At 50.1% G+C, this 18772-nt stretch overlaps 6 protein-coding genes and 1 non-coding gene across 7 annotated transcripts; 4 read left to right on the top strand and 3 right to left on the bottom strand.

Moving 5' to 3' along the window:
• Positions 1-1990: 1990 nt before the first annotated feature.
• STEHIDRAFT_148484 (uncharacterized protein) lies at positions 1991-4103 on the top strand (the record flags this gene model as incomplete). Its single annotated transcript, XM_007306492.1, has 9 exons — positions 1991-2115; positions 2174-2294; positions 2366-2459; positions 2688-2782; positions 2850-2868; positions 2943-3159; positions 3217-3393; positions 3468-3572; positions 3644-4103. The coding sequence occupies 9 exons, from the start codon at positions 1994-1996 to the stop codon at positions 3843-3845; spliced, it is 1152 nt and encodes a 383-aa protein (XP_007306554.1). The 3' UTR covers positions 3846-4103.
• Positions 4104-5519: 1416 nt separating this feature from the next.
• STEHIDRAFT_100489 (urea transporter) lies at positions 5520-8869 on the top strand (the record flags this gene model as incomplete). Its single annotated transcript, XM_007306493.1, has 18 exons — positions 5520-5615; positions 5696-5716; positions 5783-5805; positions 5865-5999; positions 6057-6153; positions 6213-6303; positions 6384-6564; positions 6643-6824; positions 6881-6894; positions 6959-6997; positions 7059-7117; positions 7232-7390; positions 7454-7513; positions 7653-7791; positions 7869-8133; positions 8212-8535; positions 8613-8685; positions 8743-8869. The coding sequence occupies exons 1-18, from the start codon at positions 5547-5549 to the stop codon at positions 8867-8869; spliced, it is 2058 nt and encodes a 685-aa protein (XP_007306555.1). The 5' UTR covers positions 5520-5546.
• Positions 8870-9055: 186 nt separating this feature from the next.
• On the bottom strand, positions 9056-11050 carry STEHIDRAFT_100490 (Aldo/keto reductase). Its single transcript, XM_007306494.1, has 11 exons — positions 10904-11050; positions 10707-10830; positions 10604-10640; positions 10289-10544; positions 10140-10177; positions 10007-10082; positions 9932-9946; positions 9777-9877; positions 9613-9707; positions 9495-9554; positions 9056-9426 (listed from the first exon to the last, which is right to left on the bottom strand). The coding sequence occupies exons 1-11, from the start codon at positions 10938-10940 to the stop codon at positions 9216-9218; spliced, it is 1050 nt and encodes a 349-aa protein (XP_007306556.1). The 5' UTR covers positions 10941-11050; the 3' UTR covers positions 9056-9215.
• A 1303-nt stretch (positions 11051-12353) lies between these two features.
• On the bottom strand, positions 12354-12472 carry STEHIDRAFT_t198. Its single transcript has one exon. It is a non-coding gene; the product is annotated as a tRNA-Pro (tRNA).
• A 378-nt stretch (positions 12473-12850) lies between these two features.
• STEHIDRAFT_61372 (uncharacterized protein) lies at positions 12851-13246 on the top strand (the record flags this gene model as incomplete). The annotated part of the gene is made up of 3 exons (XM_007306240.1): positions 12851-12944; positions 13021-13135; positions 13198-13246. The coding sequence occupies 3 exons, from the start codon at positions 12851-12853 to the stop codon at positions 13244-13246; spliced, it is 258 nt and encodes an 85-aa protein (XP_007306302.1).
• A 378-nt stretch (positions 13247-13624) lies between these two features.
• On the bottom strand, positions 13625-14491 carry STEHIDRAFT_100494 (signal recognition particle SRP9/SRP14 subunit). The gene is made up of 3 exons (XM_007306495.1): positions 14383-14491; positions 14252-14320; positions 13625-14167 (listed from the first exon to the last, which is right to left on the bottom strand). Exons 1-3 carry the CDS (start codon positions 14452-14454, stop codon positions 13901-13903), a joined length of 408 nt encoding a protein of 135 aa, XP_007306557.1. The 5' UTR covers positions 14455-14491; the 3' UTR covers positions 13625-13900.
• Positions 14492-14767: 276 nt separating this feature from the next.
• On the top strand, positions 14768-18173 carry STEHIDRAFT_170129 (uncharacterized protein; the record flags this gene model as incomplete). Its single annotated transcript, XM_007306496.1, has 3 exons — positions 14768-16795; positions 16851-16925; positions 16986-18173. The coding sequence occupies 3 exons, from the start codon at positions 14768-14770 to the stop codon at positions 18171-18173; spliced, it is 3291 nt and encodes a 1096-aa protein (XP_007306558.1).
• Positions 18174-18772: the final 599 nt, after the last annotated feature.

An 18772-nucleotide genomic window follows, 5' to 3' on the forward strand; every position in this document is an offset into this window, starting at 1 on the left:
CTACGTGTTACTCCCGGTTCTGTGCTTTTCTTAATCTGGAACACTTAAGTAAGCGACACGCGAGCGGGATGGGTACGAGTCTAGAAAAACAAGTTGCTAAGCTCGGAAGGCCCAACATACCACGCGTTCAAAACAGTAGCTAAAGATAGACCCCAATCCGCATCTCCAAATGCTTCGATGAGCGTAATGATGCCTGCTTTCGAGGCAAGTACTATTCTGGGGTCTCTTCAGAGACTCGCTCTCAGGCATCGTCTGTTGTCCGTGGAGATAATCTTCCGCACGCTGCAGAGACAACTCTGAGCAACGTAAGACTGCCTTCATCCACTCTACGAATGCTTTGGCTTGAGCAACCATTGGCCAAAGGCGAGTTTAGTCAGGCTGAATGTTTGACGGGCTCGGATTGAATCCCCAAACCCATCCGATTCAACTCCGAGTCGGAGTCGATGATAAGTACAGGGCTCCGGGCTCGAAGCCTGTTCGTCCCCTCCGCCTTTCGTCGTCATAAATACTTGGAGAATTTAAGTACTCACAGGGTTATAAGTATAGCTGCAGTATTCAGTCCATTCGAGTCAGTCGCGTCTTCGGCTACTGGCAGTCGTGAGAATCGGGTCGGCGATTTATCTATGACTTACGGAACGTATGGCGTCAAGCAAGAAGACCGGCCAGGGACGGCACCTCAAAGTTCGCAAAGACCCTCCGAGCGAGCCGCAATGCGCTCCCAACGATCTGAGAGTCCGAGCCTGAGGCTGAGTTCAAATTAAAAAGGCTCCGCAATCTCCCTGTGGAGTGTTGATCTCCAATAATCATTGGCCACATAATGCGATACTTGTCCCAAGTATCGCATTGCATGAGGAAAAGTGGCGGGCTCTCTGGGCTCTCTGTACTCTACCCTCCCTATTGCTGCGGAGGCTCGGAGGCTCTCTGAACCTCCAGAGAACCCACAGAGCCCACAGAGCCCTAGAGAGCCGGTCACCTTTCCTGATAGTGGACAAGTATCGCATTGGACAAGTATCGCATTGTTAGACAAAGACCCCTGTCTATAGAGGGCGATGTCGTCCACCGATCCGGACAAAATTTGGAGGTTTGGTGGTGGAAGGCCGTCCGCAGGACGGACAAAATTTGGCGCTTTTGGGGGAAGGCCGTCCGCCAGTCCGGACAAAAACTTGCCGCAGGCGGGCGCCCAGCGGTGTGGCATCAGCTCCAGCTTGGGTGCCGACGCCCTATTCGGTCACTGTGTGCGCCTCTCTGGGGTCACTGACGGTCCAAAAGACATGTTTTCCATCTGAAGGGCCAAATAAGCCTCGCAATGTGCTCAAAGAGCGAGTCTGAAAGCAGGCCGATTATTATTATTATTTTCTTTTTCTTTTTCTTTTTGGAGGCCGCACCCGAAATCCGGACAAAAATGGTCCCCGCAGGGAGGACGTCCGCGAAATCCGGACAAATTTTGGCGGTTTTGGGCGACCCTGGTCCGGACAAATTTTGGCAGTTTCTCAAGTGCCGCGGACGACATCGCCCTCTATAGACACTGGACAGGGGTCCTGTTAGACAACAGCATCGCATTGTTGGACAACAAGTACCCACGAGGCGATTAGCGAGTATGGAATTCGGCAAGGACCGAGAATACGTGAAACCCTCGCTCGCTCTCTCGCTTGCTACAGGGAGTAAAATACCACGACAATTTTTTGGCACACCTGTTCTCATCCTGGAAACCATAATTTACTGAGAGACCGATTCAAGAAAGTGGGTCATAAGTGATACAAAAAATCTAGAAATATATTATGATTCTCGGTCCTTGCCGATTCCATACTCCCTATTTATGTCATGAATCAAAGCGGGTTCCAAGGAGGCGCCGGTCTGCGTACTAAAGCTCTTCAGTTCGTTCATCCTATATTCCCCATTCCGCTCTTTTCCCTTCTGCTCTCTTCCCTTCTGCTCTCCCCTTACATCTTTCTTCTCCAACTATCCTCAAGTGTGTCTTGCGCGAGCGTCCATCATGAGTGGGTCTCCGTGCCTACCCGGGCGTGTCTCAGATCCGACTCCGAGAGTGCTCTTCATCTCCCTAGTACAATGTATGCCCCCTCCTCTCTGGCACCTTTCTTGTCCTTGTATCTTTAGGTCAGTACAGATCCGCTCTCATGATCGTCTCATACTCAATACCCTCGGCTTCAATCAGAGCACGAGGTCACGAATGTGGAGTGCCAATTTCACCTGCCGACATCGGTGCCACCCTCGTTGGACGCCAACATCCACTTCGTATTCTACTTCTCTCTGCTGCCGTTGTTTCGTTGCTACTGGTGCGTAAATGGTGCAGCTGTTTCTGTGTCCTTGATACTCAGCGCTGCCACTCGTCATCGTCTGTTCATAGCTTATATCTGGTTTGTGTTGGTGGAAGGGCATTGTCGAGACCTTAATACTCTGGTTCAGCCCATTGCACTTGACCTCTCGCTGGATTCCTGGTGGTGAGTATCTCAACTTTGTGCTACGTCCTTAGTAGTTTGGACACTTCCCAGGTCCGCTGTTGATCTTTCGGCAGTTATATTGTTGTACATACGCTACAGACGTTGACTTCGCACTTCGTCTGTTCACGCCACACCACTTCATTGACCTTGCGCCACAGCGGGTGGACTCGGCCCGCTCATCCAATGCCCAAGTAGTGCGCCACTGATTTCAAATTGTTTCGTTTTCAGGAATAGCCAACATCAACCCTCCTTCCAAGGCCACCGTCAATGATACGCTCAACGTAGGTGATGGGAGGCAAACTAGCTTGGTTTTTGTTGATGTGGTATGATTTTTGTCATGATTTACGACGTCATCTCGTCGACATGGGTCTGATATCATGGTACCTCAAGATCTTCAAGTTTATCTTGGGTAAGTTCAACTCAAATCGGCCTTCTAGATGGTCTCATTTCTTCGCAGTGGCTGAGGAGTTTGTCACATCACAGCAACACTTGTTTGCTCTAGCAAAGGTCTAACGGTGCCTCCACCTGTTTCATTCGCCTCGCAGTCAGCACACTGCCAAGATGAGATCACACCTCCCCCGTCTAGCGGAAATCGTCAACCAGCAAGTTCATATCCGTCCTTTCATGGTGGGCCGCGCTCCGAAGGGGAGCCATCTTCCCCATCTCCCATCAACTGTGGCTCCGAAGATCCCGAATCAAAGTAATGGTGACTGATTGTTCTCTCCTATATTCTTCCAACTGAGCATCCGCGTAACAGTCTTGAAGATCTTCCGGAGCCTGGAGACTGTCTTCCTTCGACAAACAGGGACATCTTCGCATACGCTCTATACGCCATTACAATCCTTGCGTACTGTGGAATGGCGGCGTCCATGAACTCCGTTGACACTACGAACCCTGATATCAGTGCACCAAGGGTTGAGGTGAACGTTATATGGTCGGCTTCTCATTTCTGTGTCACAGCATGATCTTAAGTACTTATGGTATTTTGTTGAATCATGATATGTACAGGTTGCTGTCAAGTCTTATCACCATAGTCATATCTATCCTCTGCAAGACTGGGCTCTGGTGGCTTCACTATGGTGATAATGACTGGATCGTGAGCACGCTGTTGTTGTAAGCACCTGATTGTCTTCACCATCTCCGATAACCGGCATCCCTAACCCTAAGCTCACTTATTTGAACAGACCCGAATTCTATATGGCTCTATTCTGCGTCGTAGCGTTGTTCGGCCATGCGAACCTTGTTGGACAACAACACTTCGATCCGAAAACCTTTGTTGCGGCTGTCCCAGTGCTCTTGTATGCTTTGATAATACGTATGCTACTCGGTAGATATAATCGCGCACCAAGCTTCAAAGCTCTATTCTCTCTCATATACCCTAACTAATACCGTAATGGATACCCTTATCTCGTCTACATTTGGTTTTGTGTCATCGCTTTGAATGCCGTTGTTCTGCTTTGTCGCTATCTGCTAACTCATTGTTGTGAACAGTCTTCTATCCTTTATGTATCTCCCCCGCTATTTTCTCACTCAAGGTTTCCATTCGTGTATCATTTCTTTCAATTCGTTGAGCCATTAGCCCTGGCAACGATATGTTTGGCAAACACTTAGGACTCGGGCTTGAATATAAGTAGGACTCAGAATGGGATGTAGATTCGGGTTGTGCACAAGCTTATACTACTATCACAGCTCTGGGAACAATACTTATACAATGAAAGCGAAACATCTCGATCGACTTGAATAGACGTTATCTGCAGCCTGAAAAGTGGACTTTTGGGTTGCAAAGTGATGCGAACGAAATGTAAAAGCGAGAATTTCAAGTGAATTTTCAGTTTGAAGGGGAATGTGTAGGCCGGTCGTGATTGGCTGATCACCCTCCTTTGGCCTGCGTCTAGTCTCGAACCAACGGTCGCTGCCACCCTAAAAGGGAAGCCTGCGTCTGGCACTTACCGAGGGTTCGAAGCGAATTATGGCTTGAAAATTGAAGTTTGCGAGCTCTAAAGTAGCCAATTTGAAGCTCATAGAACCCTTCGGTTCTCAGGCTGCAGATTACATCTAATGTCGCTACTTAGCCGCTAAGTCCAGTCAGTATCCAAAAACTGGAAACGAAGGACTCGGAAGAAGCCGTGCTTGCCGGAAACAGTAAACCGTTTTGGATCACCAAACCGGCGGCCACGTGGGGCATGTTGTGTTCTCTATCCATTCGATGACACTCATCTTGCATTCATCGCCACTCCCGCACAGAGCGAATCTGATATCTGCATCTTCGTCGGAGAAGTTCTTGGCTTTATCTAAACCTACGATAGGCGTCAAAACTTGCTCTTGATATCGCCGCGGCGGAACTCGGCTGGCTCTCGGTTGACTACATGTCTGCAGTAGTAACCTGAAGTTATGTCTCTGTCGCTGATCCCCATCTGCTCAGCCATCCGTCCGTCTCGAATTTTTCTTTCTGGTATGCTCGCTATGGTGGCCGTGTTTTATAACCTTCAGATGCCTTTGAGTCTGAGAACCTCAGAGCATTGCGGAGGACGGAACACCATGACGTCGACCTCTGCCCGATAACCTCGATGCTTCTCTAGAAGCCAGGATCTCTAGATCTCACGCTTTAGGCATGAGTGTTAAAGATATCTTAGTTTAGGAGCAATATGAGCACTCAGCGCTGCTCTTATCGTATTCGTTCGCTGATACTTTATCTCGTACGGTCCTATGCGCATCGTGACCCCGTTACCCACGGGCTACCATCTATATAAACTGTGAATGCTCCAAAGTCGTGGGCAGTTGGATGCCCGCTCTTCTGACGCAACGTAGACCCACTCATCAGAGCTACAAGATAATCTGAGTGCATCTGCGTCATCATGCCCTCTAGTAGCGGGGTATCCGAGTTCCAACCTCTTCTTCGTATGTCCCGTCCGGGTTTCTAAACTTATCTGACCATTAACTCTGATAATTTGGGTGCTATTTTGGTTTTCAGCACAGAGTGTGGGATACGGTGTAGTTATCGGTTCGTTGCATGCTCCATTGATGTATAGTATATGTGACTGACTTCAGCATACATTTGCAGGCGTCGGTTTCTTTTTTGCGGGCCTCATGCTCGTCCTCACATACCTCCAGGCTAAGTTCTCCGATATATCACCCAAATCGTCTGAAGAGTTCACAGTAAGATCTTTCTTTCCCAAGACTTTTGCTCAAATACAACCGCTGACGACCCCTTGATATGATCTATCTCTTACGCTAAGAGTGCATCTCGTAGTGTCAAGGTAAATTTGGATACCACTCTCCGTTTCCAGCGCTTCCTAGGCTCATTTCTTGCAAAATCTTCCTAGCCAGGTTTAGTCTGTTGTGGAATGTAAGTATTTGTTACGTGTTCGAGTATTTCACCCAGGAATGACGGCGATATGCATCTAGCGTCAGCGCATGGACGTGGAGTGCTACACTGCTACAGTCGAGTACTGCTGCATATACCTTTGGCAAGCCTTTCTCCGACTCATTCTTCACGACGCATATATTGACTATTTGGCAGGTATCAGTGGCCCTTGGTACGTCTCGCTGATATGATACATATAGACATGTGGCTGAGACCGTCTTACCATCACGAAGGTGGTACGGCGTTGGCGGAACGATACAGTTAGCTATCTTCGGAATGATTGCCGCAAAGGTGAAGATGAATGCTAATGGCGCGCACACATTTCTTGAGGTACCGCATCGTGTCCTCTCGATCGTGCGTGAAATAAAGGCTTACCATTTGGTTGACAGATTGTGAAAGTCCGCTTCGGGACCGGTCCCCACATCTTGTTCACGTTCTATGCATTCATCTGTCAGCTCGTCGTCTGCGGGTCTTTACTATGTGCGAAATTCAATATTTTGATCCTTCTTGTACCCTAACAGCTGACTTATATCGAACTATCTACATGTTCATACCGACAGTGGGTGGTGCAGCAACCGTGACTGCTCTCACCGGCATGAACACCATCGCAGCATGCATGCTCCTTCCCATCGGCATCGCCATCTATGTTATCTTCGGCGGTCTTCGTGCGACCTTTGTCTGTGACTGGAGCCACACCATCATCTTGTTCATCATCATCTACATCTTCGTTTTCCGTGCCTAGTAAGTGTCTTCCTCTTCGTTTCGGAGACACAGCGAAATATACCGGGCTCGTCTTACTAACGGGAGGCGCGAATCCAGTGCGACATCTCCTGAGTTGGGAAGCATCAGCAGTCTTTACCATCTTCTTCAGCAAGCCGCGATTGATACGCCGGTAGAGGGTAACCAGGATGGGAGCTATCTCACGATGAAGTCAAACCAGGGTATGGTATTTGGAGCTACGACTATTTTGTCCGGATTTGCCGGTGTCTTTTGTGATCAAGGTATGTTGGTCCTCTCTGATCCTTTCATATGCAATAATCATGACGGTATTCGATAGGATATTGGCAACGGGTTCGTGGCTTCGTCTGTCCTGTGTGTGGCGCCAATCAATTAACCGAAACGTTGGGCGCCCTAGGCCATTGCTAGTGCTCCAAGGTCTACGACAAAAGCATATGTACGTTTAGTCAGCACCATCGAGTCTAGAATTTTTTTTTGCTGAATATTCGGCGTGGTAGATGCTAGGAGGGCTGTCATGGTTCGCCGTGCCACTCTGCTTTGCTACCGTAATGGGTACGTCCCGAAAATCTCTACTTGAGGACCGTGGTAGTTGTCTGATACCAATTTTTAGGCCTGTCTTCTCGTGCACTCATAAATAACGTAGGAACTCTCTGTGCGATCGCTCATGGAGGTTCGTCATATTGACTTTCTGTGGGTTACTACAGCCGAACTACCCGACGTACCCCAACCCACTCTCCGCCTCTCAAAGTAGCTCAGGACTTGCTGCACCTGCAGCGGCGGCTGTGCTTATGGGAAAAGGGGGTGCGGTAGCGGTACTGCTTGTCGTATTGTACGTGGTATTCTGTCTTTTAATGCTCGTAGTGAACAATAACATGCTGATATTTTCTCTCAGTATGGCAGTCACCTCCGCTGCGAGTTCTGAGCTCATAGCCGTCTCCAGTATCGTGTACGTGTCACTAGAACCCAGTGTGACTCTGTGTTTGCATACTGACTCAGCTTTGTGGTGTTTAGGTCCTACGAGTAATATTCGTCTCCTTACTCATATACATCAGCACGCAGAGATGAGTACTAAAAACGCTGTATCATTGTAGCATATACCGAACATACTGGAAGCCTAAGGCTACAGGCGCCGAGATTGTCCGCATGTCACACATTATAATCGTTATCTGGGCTATCTGGATGGGATGCTGGGCCGTCATCCTCAATAAGGCTGGCGTAGACCTTGGCTGGGTATGTCACGTCTTTATTCATTTACCCTACGCGCTTTATCCTTATGACACTCTGACCACCTGCCCTGCATTCCGTAGCTTTTCTACGTCCAAGGCGTCGTTCTCTCCCCTGCTGTTATTCCTATCGGCCTCACCGTGACCTGGCGCAAGCTCACAGCAACTGCTGTCGTTCTCGGCTCGGTCATCGGTGCCATTCTGGGCATGCTCGCTTGGTTCATTGGCTGTTGGAAGATCTATGGCGTTATCAATATCACGAACATGGCGCTGCCATACTCGGCCGTTTGCTCAGGACTGACTGGACTGTTATTCTCTGGAATCATCACAGTCGGGGTATCTTTGGCCAGTACGTTTAGTTCTCGTTCCATCATCCATTCAATAGCAAGAAAGAGAGACCGAATGTTTTTGACGCTGCATAATACAGATCCGGCGGACTACGACTTCCATGACACCAGAAACATGGAAAGCCTTGATGACGATCTTCACATTGACCAACACGTTGAGGAAGGTTCTGATTCGGGGCACGATATGGCCAAAGTTGCAGACCGGGAGAAAGACGCAGGCTCGGATAAGGACGTCAAAGAACCCTTACCACAGGAAGCTGATGTTCGAGCGGTCGATGGTAGCAACTTGAAGACCCATGATAAGAATGAGTACGGTGGGGAGGTGACCAGGGCGGAGCTGAAGAGCGCTTTCAAGAGGGCGGCCATCTATTCGACGATCTTGACTGCGATTGTCACGATTATCGGTATGTGTTCAATATTTTCATAGGTTGAATTGCCGAGGAGGTCATTATGAAAGCTGCTGATCAGATGGTGCTCGTAGTGCCGATCCCAATGTTCTTCTCGCACTACGTTTTTAACGAGGCGTTCTACACTTTCTGGGTCGTCATGACCATGTAAGTTTCTTTACCTTGTTCTTGTAACAATACCAAGGGACTGACATATTCGTCCAGATTGTGGGCTTTCGCAAGCGGAACGTTCTGCATCATCCTTCCGTTATGGGAGTCGAGGACAGAGATCGGAATCATCCTGAAGGGTGCATACGTGCATCTGTTCCGACGCTCACAGCTTCAACAGTGACGAAGCTGAGTGCAAAGTTTATGACTATATTTGTTTCTAGACGTGGTCTATAGAGTCGTTCGCGCGTGACTTGTACGAAAGAGTACTTTCTTTGTCTTGTATCTAAATTCACTCCAGTTTGCCAGTACGGGGATGTCGTGCGAGCCCAGGCACGCGTGCGAGCGCGGGCATTGGCACTTGGTCAAGGGTTATATAGTATATATTGGTTGTTGAACACTTCACGAATGATATATTGCGTCAAGAGCAGAGTGTTCCTACGACCAAGGAAATAGTACACACGTCGAAGCTCAAACTCACCGCACAAAGAACACTGACTGACCAACGTCCTCTCGAATATACTTCATGCTTAAAAAATAACGTTCATAGGCTTGTACTTCTCATCCAGATACTTCACCTCCTCCTCACTCAATGTAACATTCACTGCTCCAATCAAGTCCTCCAACTTCTCGATGGACGTTGTCCCGATGATGGGAGCTGTGACGCCTGGTTTCGCGAAAAGCCAGGCCAATGAAATCTGTGCCATGGAGACCCCCTTCTTCTTCGCTAATTCTTCGATGCTATCCGTATAGACTTCTTGTCAGCCCGTATTTACCAAGGAATAATGAGATGGGAAGAAGGGACTGACCGAGGAACAATGTCACGACCACCGGAAGGCTCGGAGAGATAAATGACTTCGGCACGCCACCTAGATCATCGACCATGACATCAAGATGGTGTAGAAAGGAAGCTTGTGTAAAGCTTACATGTCCTTCTCTCCACGTAAAGTCTTCTCTGTGAGTGGACGAGCAGCGGCGCCACGAGCGAGCGGGCTCCATGGGATTGAACCAACACCGAAGTGCTGGGCACGAAGGACAACGTTTTATTTCGTCAGTTAGACACAAAAGCGATGGTATATAAGTGGGACTACCTTGAGCGTGGGCATCATTTCGCGTTCTTCCTCTCGGTAGAGAACGCTATAGTGGTTTTGCATAGAGATGAACGGCGTCAGGTTGTGATTAATCGCGTAGTCTGTAGGTTCATATGTTAGCTTGGGCGTCAACCGGGATAGTAAACCTAACACACTCTGCATGGCGGCGACTGTTAGTTTGTGGGATGTAGGTTAGTGACCAAGTAGTTGATGAGCAGAGGACGACGTACATTGCCAGGCCCAGCAAGAGCTCATCCCGATGTAGCGCACATAGCCGGCTTTGACGACGTCGTGAAGGGCTTGCATCTGCCGACGTCTTACCGTTAGCGATAAAACAGATGCAATGAAAAGTGAAATCATTACAGTCTCCTCAATCGGGGTGTTATCATCGAAGCGATGGCCTACATAAGCACCGAGACCAAAGACATCAGCAGCCGTCTCAGGGACATCCTTTCCCAGCTATAGGGATCATACCACCATAGCGCAACCGAAAAACCAGAGGTGTAACTCACACTGCAACAGATCGATATAATCCAACTGCAACCTCTCCAAGCTCTTCTTGACGGAATCAAAGATATGCTTCCGACTCAACCCTTGTTGATTCACGTATCCTTCCTTCTCCGCTTCCTCGATGCTGTTGAATCGGGGCGTTAAAGATTTACGGACAAGACCATACAGTTTGGTCATAACGACAATTTCTTCGCGGGGAAGATTGTGCTGTTTGATGGCTTTTCCGAGGATGATTTCGGAGGCGCCGGCGGAGTAGACCTGTATGAGATGTGCATGATGGTGTGGTCGGATATGGAGTACATGCTTGCGAGACATACGTTCGCCGTGTCGAAAGTCTGGATGCCATTGTCATAACTGTTTGGGTCAAGAAGTAGAAGTTTAGACTGTGAGGATGTTGAATTAGCGAAAGTTTTCACGTACGCATATTTGATGTGCTTGATCCCTTCCTCCTCGGCCAATACCCAATCCTGCCACTCCGGACTTCCATAGCTCATACACCCCAGGATGATCTTCGAGACCTTCAATCCCGAGTTTCCCAAACGCACTACCCAGGATTGCCCAAGCCAGGTATCGCGATAAAGACCCTTGCAACTGAACTCTGCGGGAAGAGAACGTACCATAGGGCATACGACGATTCACAGGGCTCGAGGTCATCGTGTTATCCAGTCCGTGTGGTCGTCGATGCTCGTAGAGATCAGGGAAAGGTGAGAGTCTGTGAGGGTCTTTGTCATCGTGCAGCTCGTATATATAGCGATTTCACAGGGCGCCTCAATGTGGGTCTGGAGATAGGGGAAGAGAATCGATTGCTACTTTCGGAGAGTTGAAATAAGGAGATTGCTCTGTTCCTCCAGTTTGGCGCCGGTCGTTTATGCGGGGATCATGATCAAGGAAACCTCAACGCCACTTGACCGCCACACTTCATGCTCAAAGACAGTCTATAGATACAACCTTTATCCATCTGTATGCGATCCATTCGAATGAGTAGCATTACGGACTTGATCCACACCACACGAGATCTTGACCCGACTACGACATCCAACTTACCAACTCATGCCCTTAGGCTCGTGCATATTCGTCGGCTCAACATCGGAAGTTGTAAGTAGCTCTCATTCAAATACTTAGTTGATGTTCTCTTGGTCTAATTACAAATTCAAAGGCTCAATATCTCCAGTATCGTCAAATTTCTCGAGGAGTATCGTCCGGAGGAAAGGTGAACCTTGATGTGACACCCTCCTTTAAGGCTTGCGCCACGGACACCTTCAATGTTAGTGGATTTCTTCGATACAATTCGAGTCAAGTGAACAGCATTGCGAGCTCACGAGGATAGCAGAGGACGATGCAAAGAGGGGGGGGTGTGAGGAATGTAACCAAGGGATGTGTGTCGTCGAGAAACACTCGTTCCTGCAGATAGCCTACTAGTCACTGATGATGCGGTAGACCGTTCACGTTGGACGCTTGCGTGAACGTCGAAACAAAAATACAAAGAAAAATTTTCTGGGATAGACATTGCCGTGAAAGGTCTCCTAGAGGAAGGTGGGTACTGAGATTTTCTCTACTGCCCATTGCGTCTGTTAAGCAAAGACACCCTCGAAATATGAAATAAAAAACTCGCAGCTTGCTCGGTCATGGGCCTGGCTGGGAATTGAACCGGGGCCTCCTCCAGATAAGTCCTGAATGTGCAGTGAACCCAAAGTTCGTGGCAATCCGTCCCTAAGAATGAATCATACAACGTATACTAGACCACCAGGCCTTGGATGGTTGGAACAGAGAATTCAGCACCCGCGCGTTCTACTACTCCATCAAGACCGACGCAGGCTCAGAAACAGGCCGTCGTCGTACCTTGTGCAGCGGAAGTTATATCCTATGATGCCGTGAATATGAGTACAGCGGCCTCACCATTTGTGATGATGCGCTCGCCCTGGGGAGGAATAATAATCGTTGTATTAGACCTGGTGGTAAGGACAGGATAGGTCACGGTGTACGACCTTGCCGAGAGCTGCATAGAGAACACGAGCAACAGCGGCAATAAGTAAAACAAGGACGACAAAAAACGGAATCCGAGACACAGGGCCTGGCCGGGAATTGAACCCGGGACCTCCTGCAATGATATTCGAATGATCGAACGGGTGTCCAGCAGAACTGGAGCATTGCCCGAAGCAGGAATCATACTACTAGACCACCAGGCCGTAACCCCTATCAGTCTCATGCAAACTATATCAATGTTCGTCTGAACCTTCAGGTAGGACAGAGAGGTCTCTACCCAGGATGAAGAAGGGTGAATGCACCGTTATTATTAGATGCTACAAGAGCCTTCAAGCTCCAAACAGTCTTGAGGTGACGTCTGGTTCCGTCGGGGCAGTATTGAAGGCGTCTAAATGGAGAGCAAGTAACGCCACAAGAACTCACTGATCGGGGAATCCACTGATTATGCCCCCCATAAAATCCCTTTGAGGAGACGGACTGAGCGCTGCATCCCCCATAACCCTCAACCCCTCAACCCAGGCTAGTCGCAGAGTACATCCACCCATCTACACACCTCCCAAATACACAGATAGTCCACCACCATGGTCCGCGTTGTACCCGTTGCTCTCCTTGCCGTCCTCTCCTCCATTCCCTTCGTGACGGGCGGTCCCATTGCCTACGGAATATGCCAAACTGGTACGTACCGTCGTGTTTCCTCTTCCCATCGTGCGCATATCCGTCCGGAGGTCTATCACTGATGTCGAGGATGTAGGGTGCAACACCGTTGCGGTGGCTTGCTATGCCGCCGCTGGCTTCCAATTCGGTACTGTCGTCGCTGCTGTTGCTGCTCCTGCGACTATTCTGGCGTGCAACGCCGCTCTTGGGACGTCAGTTCGGCTTGAAGGGCTGGTAGTAATGAGAAAGAACTGACATGGGCCGATGTGTGTAGATGTTCGACCGCGTGCGCCACTGTGGCGCTCTTCGCGCCGACGCCTTAGAATTTCGAAGTGCCGACCAATCGTGCTATAAATCTCGAAAGATGGATGGTGAGTCGACGGTTTATGAGAGGAGGATTGATAGACGATAGTGACCTTTTCAAGTTACCGTTGTTTGGACAGATACATGGGCATAGCAAGAGCAAGATGTTTTGTTACCTTTGGCCCGATTGCCCGCGATGGCCTAGGGTCCCGTTGTATATTCCGGCGAAGTGTCTATAGGCGTAGAAAGAAGTGAGAAGAAGTAATATGTCACTGTACGATGTACGGATATTTGTGGTCCGAATACCGCTTGTGGAACGATTTTGAGTATTTCTGTTTTCTGGATGAACAACTTGGATGTCAAAGAAACCGTCACGCACGCGAATGAGATTGTCGAGGGATTTGTGCAGGATTCGTGCAAAAAGACCCTGGCGAAGAATAGGCGCTCGGTGCCACACTAAACAAGACAGGACACATCGCGTTCAGAAAGAGTCGCAAGTTTTGTTTGAGGGGGTCAAGAAATCAAAAGAAATCAAGAGAAATCAAGAGGATCGTATTCCATCCGCGCCACAAAGCCACACTGAAAGAAATTTCGAGGTGCGGAAGTGCAATTATGCCGACTATGCCAACGCCACCTGCTGTACGCCATCGCCCCTCGATTCCATATCTACATCATCATTTCTTCTTCTTTCCCTTCTTTTTCTTTGTTCCACCGCCTGCGGTTCCTCCCGCCGTAGGGGTAGAAGTTGAAGGTGGAACACTTGCAACGCCACCTTCTTCCTTCACAGACGTGACTGGTCCTGGAGAAATGGGTCGAGGTGTAGAGGATGATGGTGGGGGTGGTGGGGGTGGGCGGGAGTTGACCATTTTCTCCATAAGAGATAGATTTAGGGCTTCAAAACGATTGAGGAAGACGGAGGAGTGGGTTTTGAATTTGAGACACTGTTTCGCGAAGAATGTCATAGAACGGCATACGATCATCAGGTGAGCAATTAATAGTCGGACATTGGATACAAAGAAACGCACTGTCTCGTCGTCTGTAATCTTCAATACAAGCTTTCCCTCCGGCTGCTTGAATTTCACGCAGTATCGCGCCTGTGGTAGAGGGTCGAAAGAAATCAGTCGTCTGACGTGACGGAGGGGTTAATTGGGCGCACCTTTTGGGGAGATTTGGCATAGAGGGCCTCAGCGGCTTCCTGGTATTTCTGCCAGGAGGATATGTAGACCATGACAGCGTGAAAGGCCTCTACCTGCAGGCATCGAGGCCACTGCCAAGTGATGGAGTGGATGATTGTGTACGCACGCTTTCTTCACCGCGTCCAACAATTTCGTGACATCGTTACTGGTCACAAAATTGTCACTTGTTGTCACAACGTTGAATACGGTGCATGAGTGGTGCATGAGACGCTCGTCTGTTGTTCGACGACCACGACCGCGAACACAACAGGTGTTCAAGTCGTCGTGCCCGCTCCTTACATCTCTACCCCCACAAGCTAGGCTCCAGGTGCTGGCTAACTCAGGTAGTATTACATCTCCTCTCACATGGAGAACGATGTCGGTCCTTCGCCTCGGCTATGGCAAATCTATACCCAGTCTCAGACTATCCCGCCTAACACATACTCTTCGGTTTCGGGGCCTTCAGCATCAATAACGGCTACTGCTCCTCGTCGTGCTCTCATGGATATCACGCCTCGTACGATTAACAAGGACTTTGACTGCTCTCTGCCTCGCTCGTCAGCCAAACGCCGTCTTCCTTCCGTATCTGGCGGTGTGCCTTTGACGCTGTCTGGCCGCCGTTCTCCAGAACCAACTCTGAAGAAAGAAAATATCAACACATCTTCTGAACCGTCCGGTTTCAACTCGAAGCAAACCTTTGCCTCGAAGGTTCCTACCCGACCTCAGAACAAGACTCTTGCTTCGCCTAGATCTACACCTCGACCGATGTCTACTCTTTCGAATGCTCCAAGCCGACTCTCTTACGCTGCAACTATCAGTTCTTCTATAGCAATACCCAACGTCTCTTCTGACTCTAGCTCTGATGATGGTTCCGGTTCCGCCTGGCATCGCCCAACTACCTTCGTCACTCCTCCCTCGTCTCTCAGCAGAACCTGCCCATTCACCGACACGAAACAGAATAGCCCAACATTCCAAATCGCGAGAATGGGCATCGGAGAAGGAGACGAACGATCTTTTGCCGATATCTTCTCGGACAGCTGGGACGACAGCTCTATCGTCACTGGTCAAAGCGTCATCGGTCGTGGTTCTCAAGCTGCATCGTCTACCGTTCAGCCTCGTTCTCGTATTGCTGCTAGTGCTGTCCTAGGTCGCGGTACATATCAGAGCGGGGTGGCCAGGCATATACCTATACCAGTGTCAGCCACAACCGTGACTTCGCGTAGCACTGCTCTTGCTTTGACTGCACCTCATGGTACTCCTGCGGATATCTTCGACCAGCCCTCGTACGCTACTCAGCTAGACTCGAACTGGACGTTGTCGGCGGCCACCGACGGATCTGGAGGTTGTGATAGCAGACACGAGCTAGCGAATAAGACAGACAGCGAAGACGACTACGAAGACCCCTTTGTCTTCGACAGCAACCCTCATCTCGTGCTTGTGGCCAGTCAGTCTCGTACTCAGCCCCTCTCGAACCTCCCTCACACCACCCCACCGTCCAATGCTTCGTTCACTATTATCGCGCCTAAGGACCTGTCATCTTCGCCGCCTTCGCCACCACCGTCACCACCGTCTCGTACTTCGCGGTTTCGTTCTGGGACTGTTCATCGGGAGGACAGGCCTAAGCCTGTCGCACGCTCGCGGTTCAGTATAACTCCGATCGAGGCTCCGAAGCCGGGGTCTGGGTGCGAGCAGGATACATTCAGGAGGTTCAGTCTTAGGCGTATGACGAGGGTGGACGGTCGAACCGTATTCGTTCAGGATATCGGGGATGAAGTTGTCGGAGATGAGCACCAGGAGGGTGGTGGCGGTGGCGAAGGTGGAGAGAGGAAAAGTGTAGGGAGGTGGAGAGTGCAGGTCGATGCGGACGGCTTGCCGGAGGACATGCTGCAGATGTTGGACGAGTTGGAAGGGTTCGCGGAAGATTTGAAGAACATGAACGAGGGGGATGTCGATGCGAACGTTTCGCCCAGGATAGCGGGCTCAGATTTGGAGAAGGGTGAGGTCGGAGGAGCAAAGGATGTGATGGCGAAGGAGACGATGACGGCCGTGCCCAAGATCGTCGTGACGCAGTCTTTCCAGAGTATGACGAACGCGGTAGAGCTCAAACTTCCGGAGTCGAGCACAAGTGGGAGCGTTGGTACGCTGGGAAGTATCGGAGAGTCGTATGCTAGCGTTTTGGAGGGTGTGTTGGAGCTTTGCGGTGCCTACGAAGTAGGCGGAGATGACGCGCAGGAGGATAGTATGGCAAGCGAATTCGAAAGTGACGACGATGAGGTCGAGTCGGAGGAGGAGGGTGTTCCAATTCCGAGATTGGATAAGGGGAAGTGGCGAGCAGTAGAGGATGTGATAGCCGTCCAGGAAGTACATATGGCGGAAGTGATCATCGAGGCAGTCGTGAGTATCATATCTCCTTGCATTTGTTCTATCAGACTTACAAATGTTCATCCAGGCATCTCTTTCGTCAGAGGGGAGCTCGCTCAACTTTCCATCCAAGGGCAGCTTTTCCTGCGTCTACCTCCCCGATGTTCGTCCTGTCATTATTTCTTCAACGTTTCTCCAACTGAACATATTTCCTTATTTCTAGTTCTCTCCCGAGTTCCTTTGCGGTAGCTCCACGTCACTTGTCCTCCAGGAAGCTCAGGGTTATCACTCTAAACCTCGTCCCGCACGACCCACCACGGTTTCTACCGCCATCCCTACTCCTACGCGCAGGCGTTCCTTAAAGTTCTCCCTTTCTCGACGCAAGACATCGATTCCTACGCCTCTTCCTCAAGTCCCCTCCATCTTACAGCGAAATAACGAAACCCCTTCGGGCAGCTCCCATGTCAAATTCGCTACTTCCCAGAAGGTTGCTGAAGGATACGGAATCACTTCTCCGCCACTGAAACCCGTTCCTTCGTGCATCGATACGAATGCTTCATCAAGATCGGAACGAAGCAAGTCTCCTTTTGCACTTTCTTATGCTCCCCCATCTGTTCCTGTCTCTGCACCTGCGACAGTCTCAACTTTCTCTTCGCCCACTTCTTCCACCACTCCTGTTCGCCGTGGAAGACTCATACCGTCGAGAACGAAGACTATGGACTCGGCCTTTTCCGCCACCTCAACCATCGACTCGAATTACCCGCTTCGCAATCACGCATTTCATACACCCGCTAGCAATCCGTCTACTCGACAGACTTATTCCCCATCTCGCGTACCTGCCTCCCCTCAACCTCAGTACGCCACCCAAACACTCGTCACCCATAGTAACCCCACTCGGCTACCTCAACCTGCTGCATCCGCTAGGACCGTGACTGGCCGGTTCTTCTCTGGGATGGGCCATACTAATGGAATTAATGGTTCCCCGTCGTCGGTGATTCCGGCTGCTCCAAAGTCTGCACCTGCAACAGCTACGACGTTCGGTTACAGTCCTCTAGCCGTCAACTCTGGTGCCGGCTCGGCTTCGAACACGCGGCCTCCATCATCATCAGGAGTAAGGGGCTTCTTCAGTCGGAGACATGAACAGAGAGCGACGTCGCTCTCAGAGCATCGGCCTCTTCCCGCCCCCGCCAGTGCCGCGTCATCGAAGATTGGAAAGGCGAGGGCTATGAGCATGGGTGCGGGTGCGGGTGCGGGTGGGAAGAGCGTGTCTGGGATGAAGGGGGCCTTACGAAGCACGGATCAAGATGCAATGCCAGGAGGCGTTATGGGTCAGGCGCAGACTCTCAGGCCAGGTTCGAGAACGGGGTCGAAGCTGCCGAGTGCGAAGGAGTTGCTGAAGAGATTCGGATAAGTGGTTCGGTGGCGGGTCATATGATAGGAAATTTTCTTCTTTTAGGGGTTAAGGAGGTTGTCTTCGAGCTTTAGGCAGTTGGTGGACGTTCCGTGGGCGACGCCCTGTAGGGACGCCCACTTCTCGTGCAGTTGGGCCTGCTCGTTTCCGACCAGTATCGGGGTTCTTTGCACACGTGTAACCATTTTTCTGGATATCAATATCATCCCGTTCGTCGAGATTTGCGTAGTTTGATAATTGCCTATGTTGAGTATGACCACTCAAGACGCGCTTTGGAGCGAGAAAATTCGTAATAGCCTCGAGGCGAGTCCTTCGCTCGTTTGTCTGCGTACAGCAATACTACTGACCAGTGTCAACATGCACGTGTACAGAACCGCACAGACAAGAATTCAATTTCAACAAAACCTTGGTCGAGGTTAGCTGAAAGGGACCGGCTCTTTGGCCTTATGGCGGCGAACATCGTTATAGCGATCCGTCTGTCAGGAACGATCTCGCCTTGGGTTTCTGATCGTAGAACTCTCTGCATAGGTCAATCAACATCGCCTATCTGGGAACAATGGAAGACCGGCATGGGGGATACGTCGCCTCCTCGTCTATCT

The sequence above is a fragment of the Stereum hirsutum genome, assembly GCF_000264905.1.
Source record: "Stereum hirsutum FP-91666 SS1 unplaced genomic scaffold STEHIscaffold_11, whole genome shotgun sequence".
Lineage (NCBI taxonomy): Eukaryota > Fungi > Basidiomycota > Agaricomycetes > Russulales > Stereaceae > Stereum > Stereum hirsutum.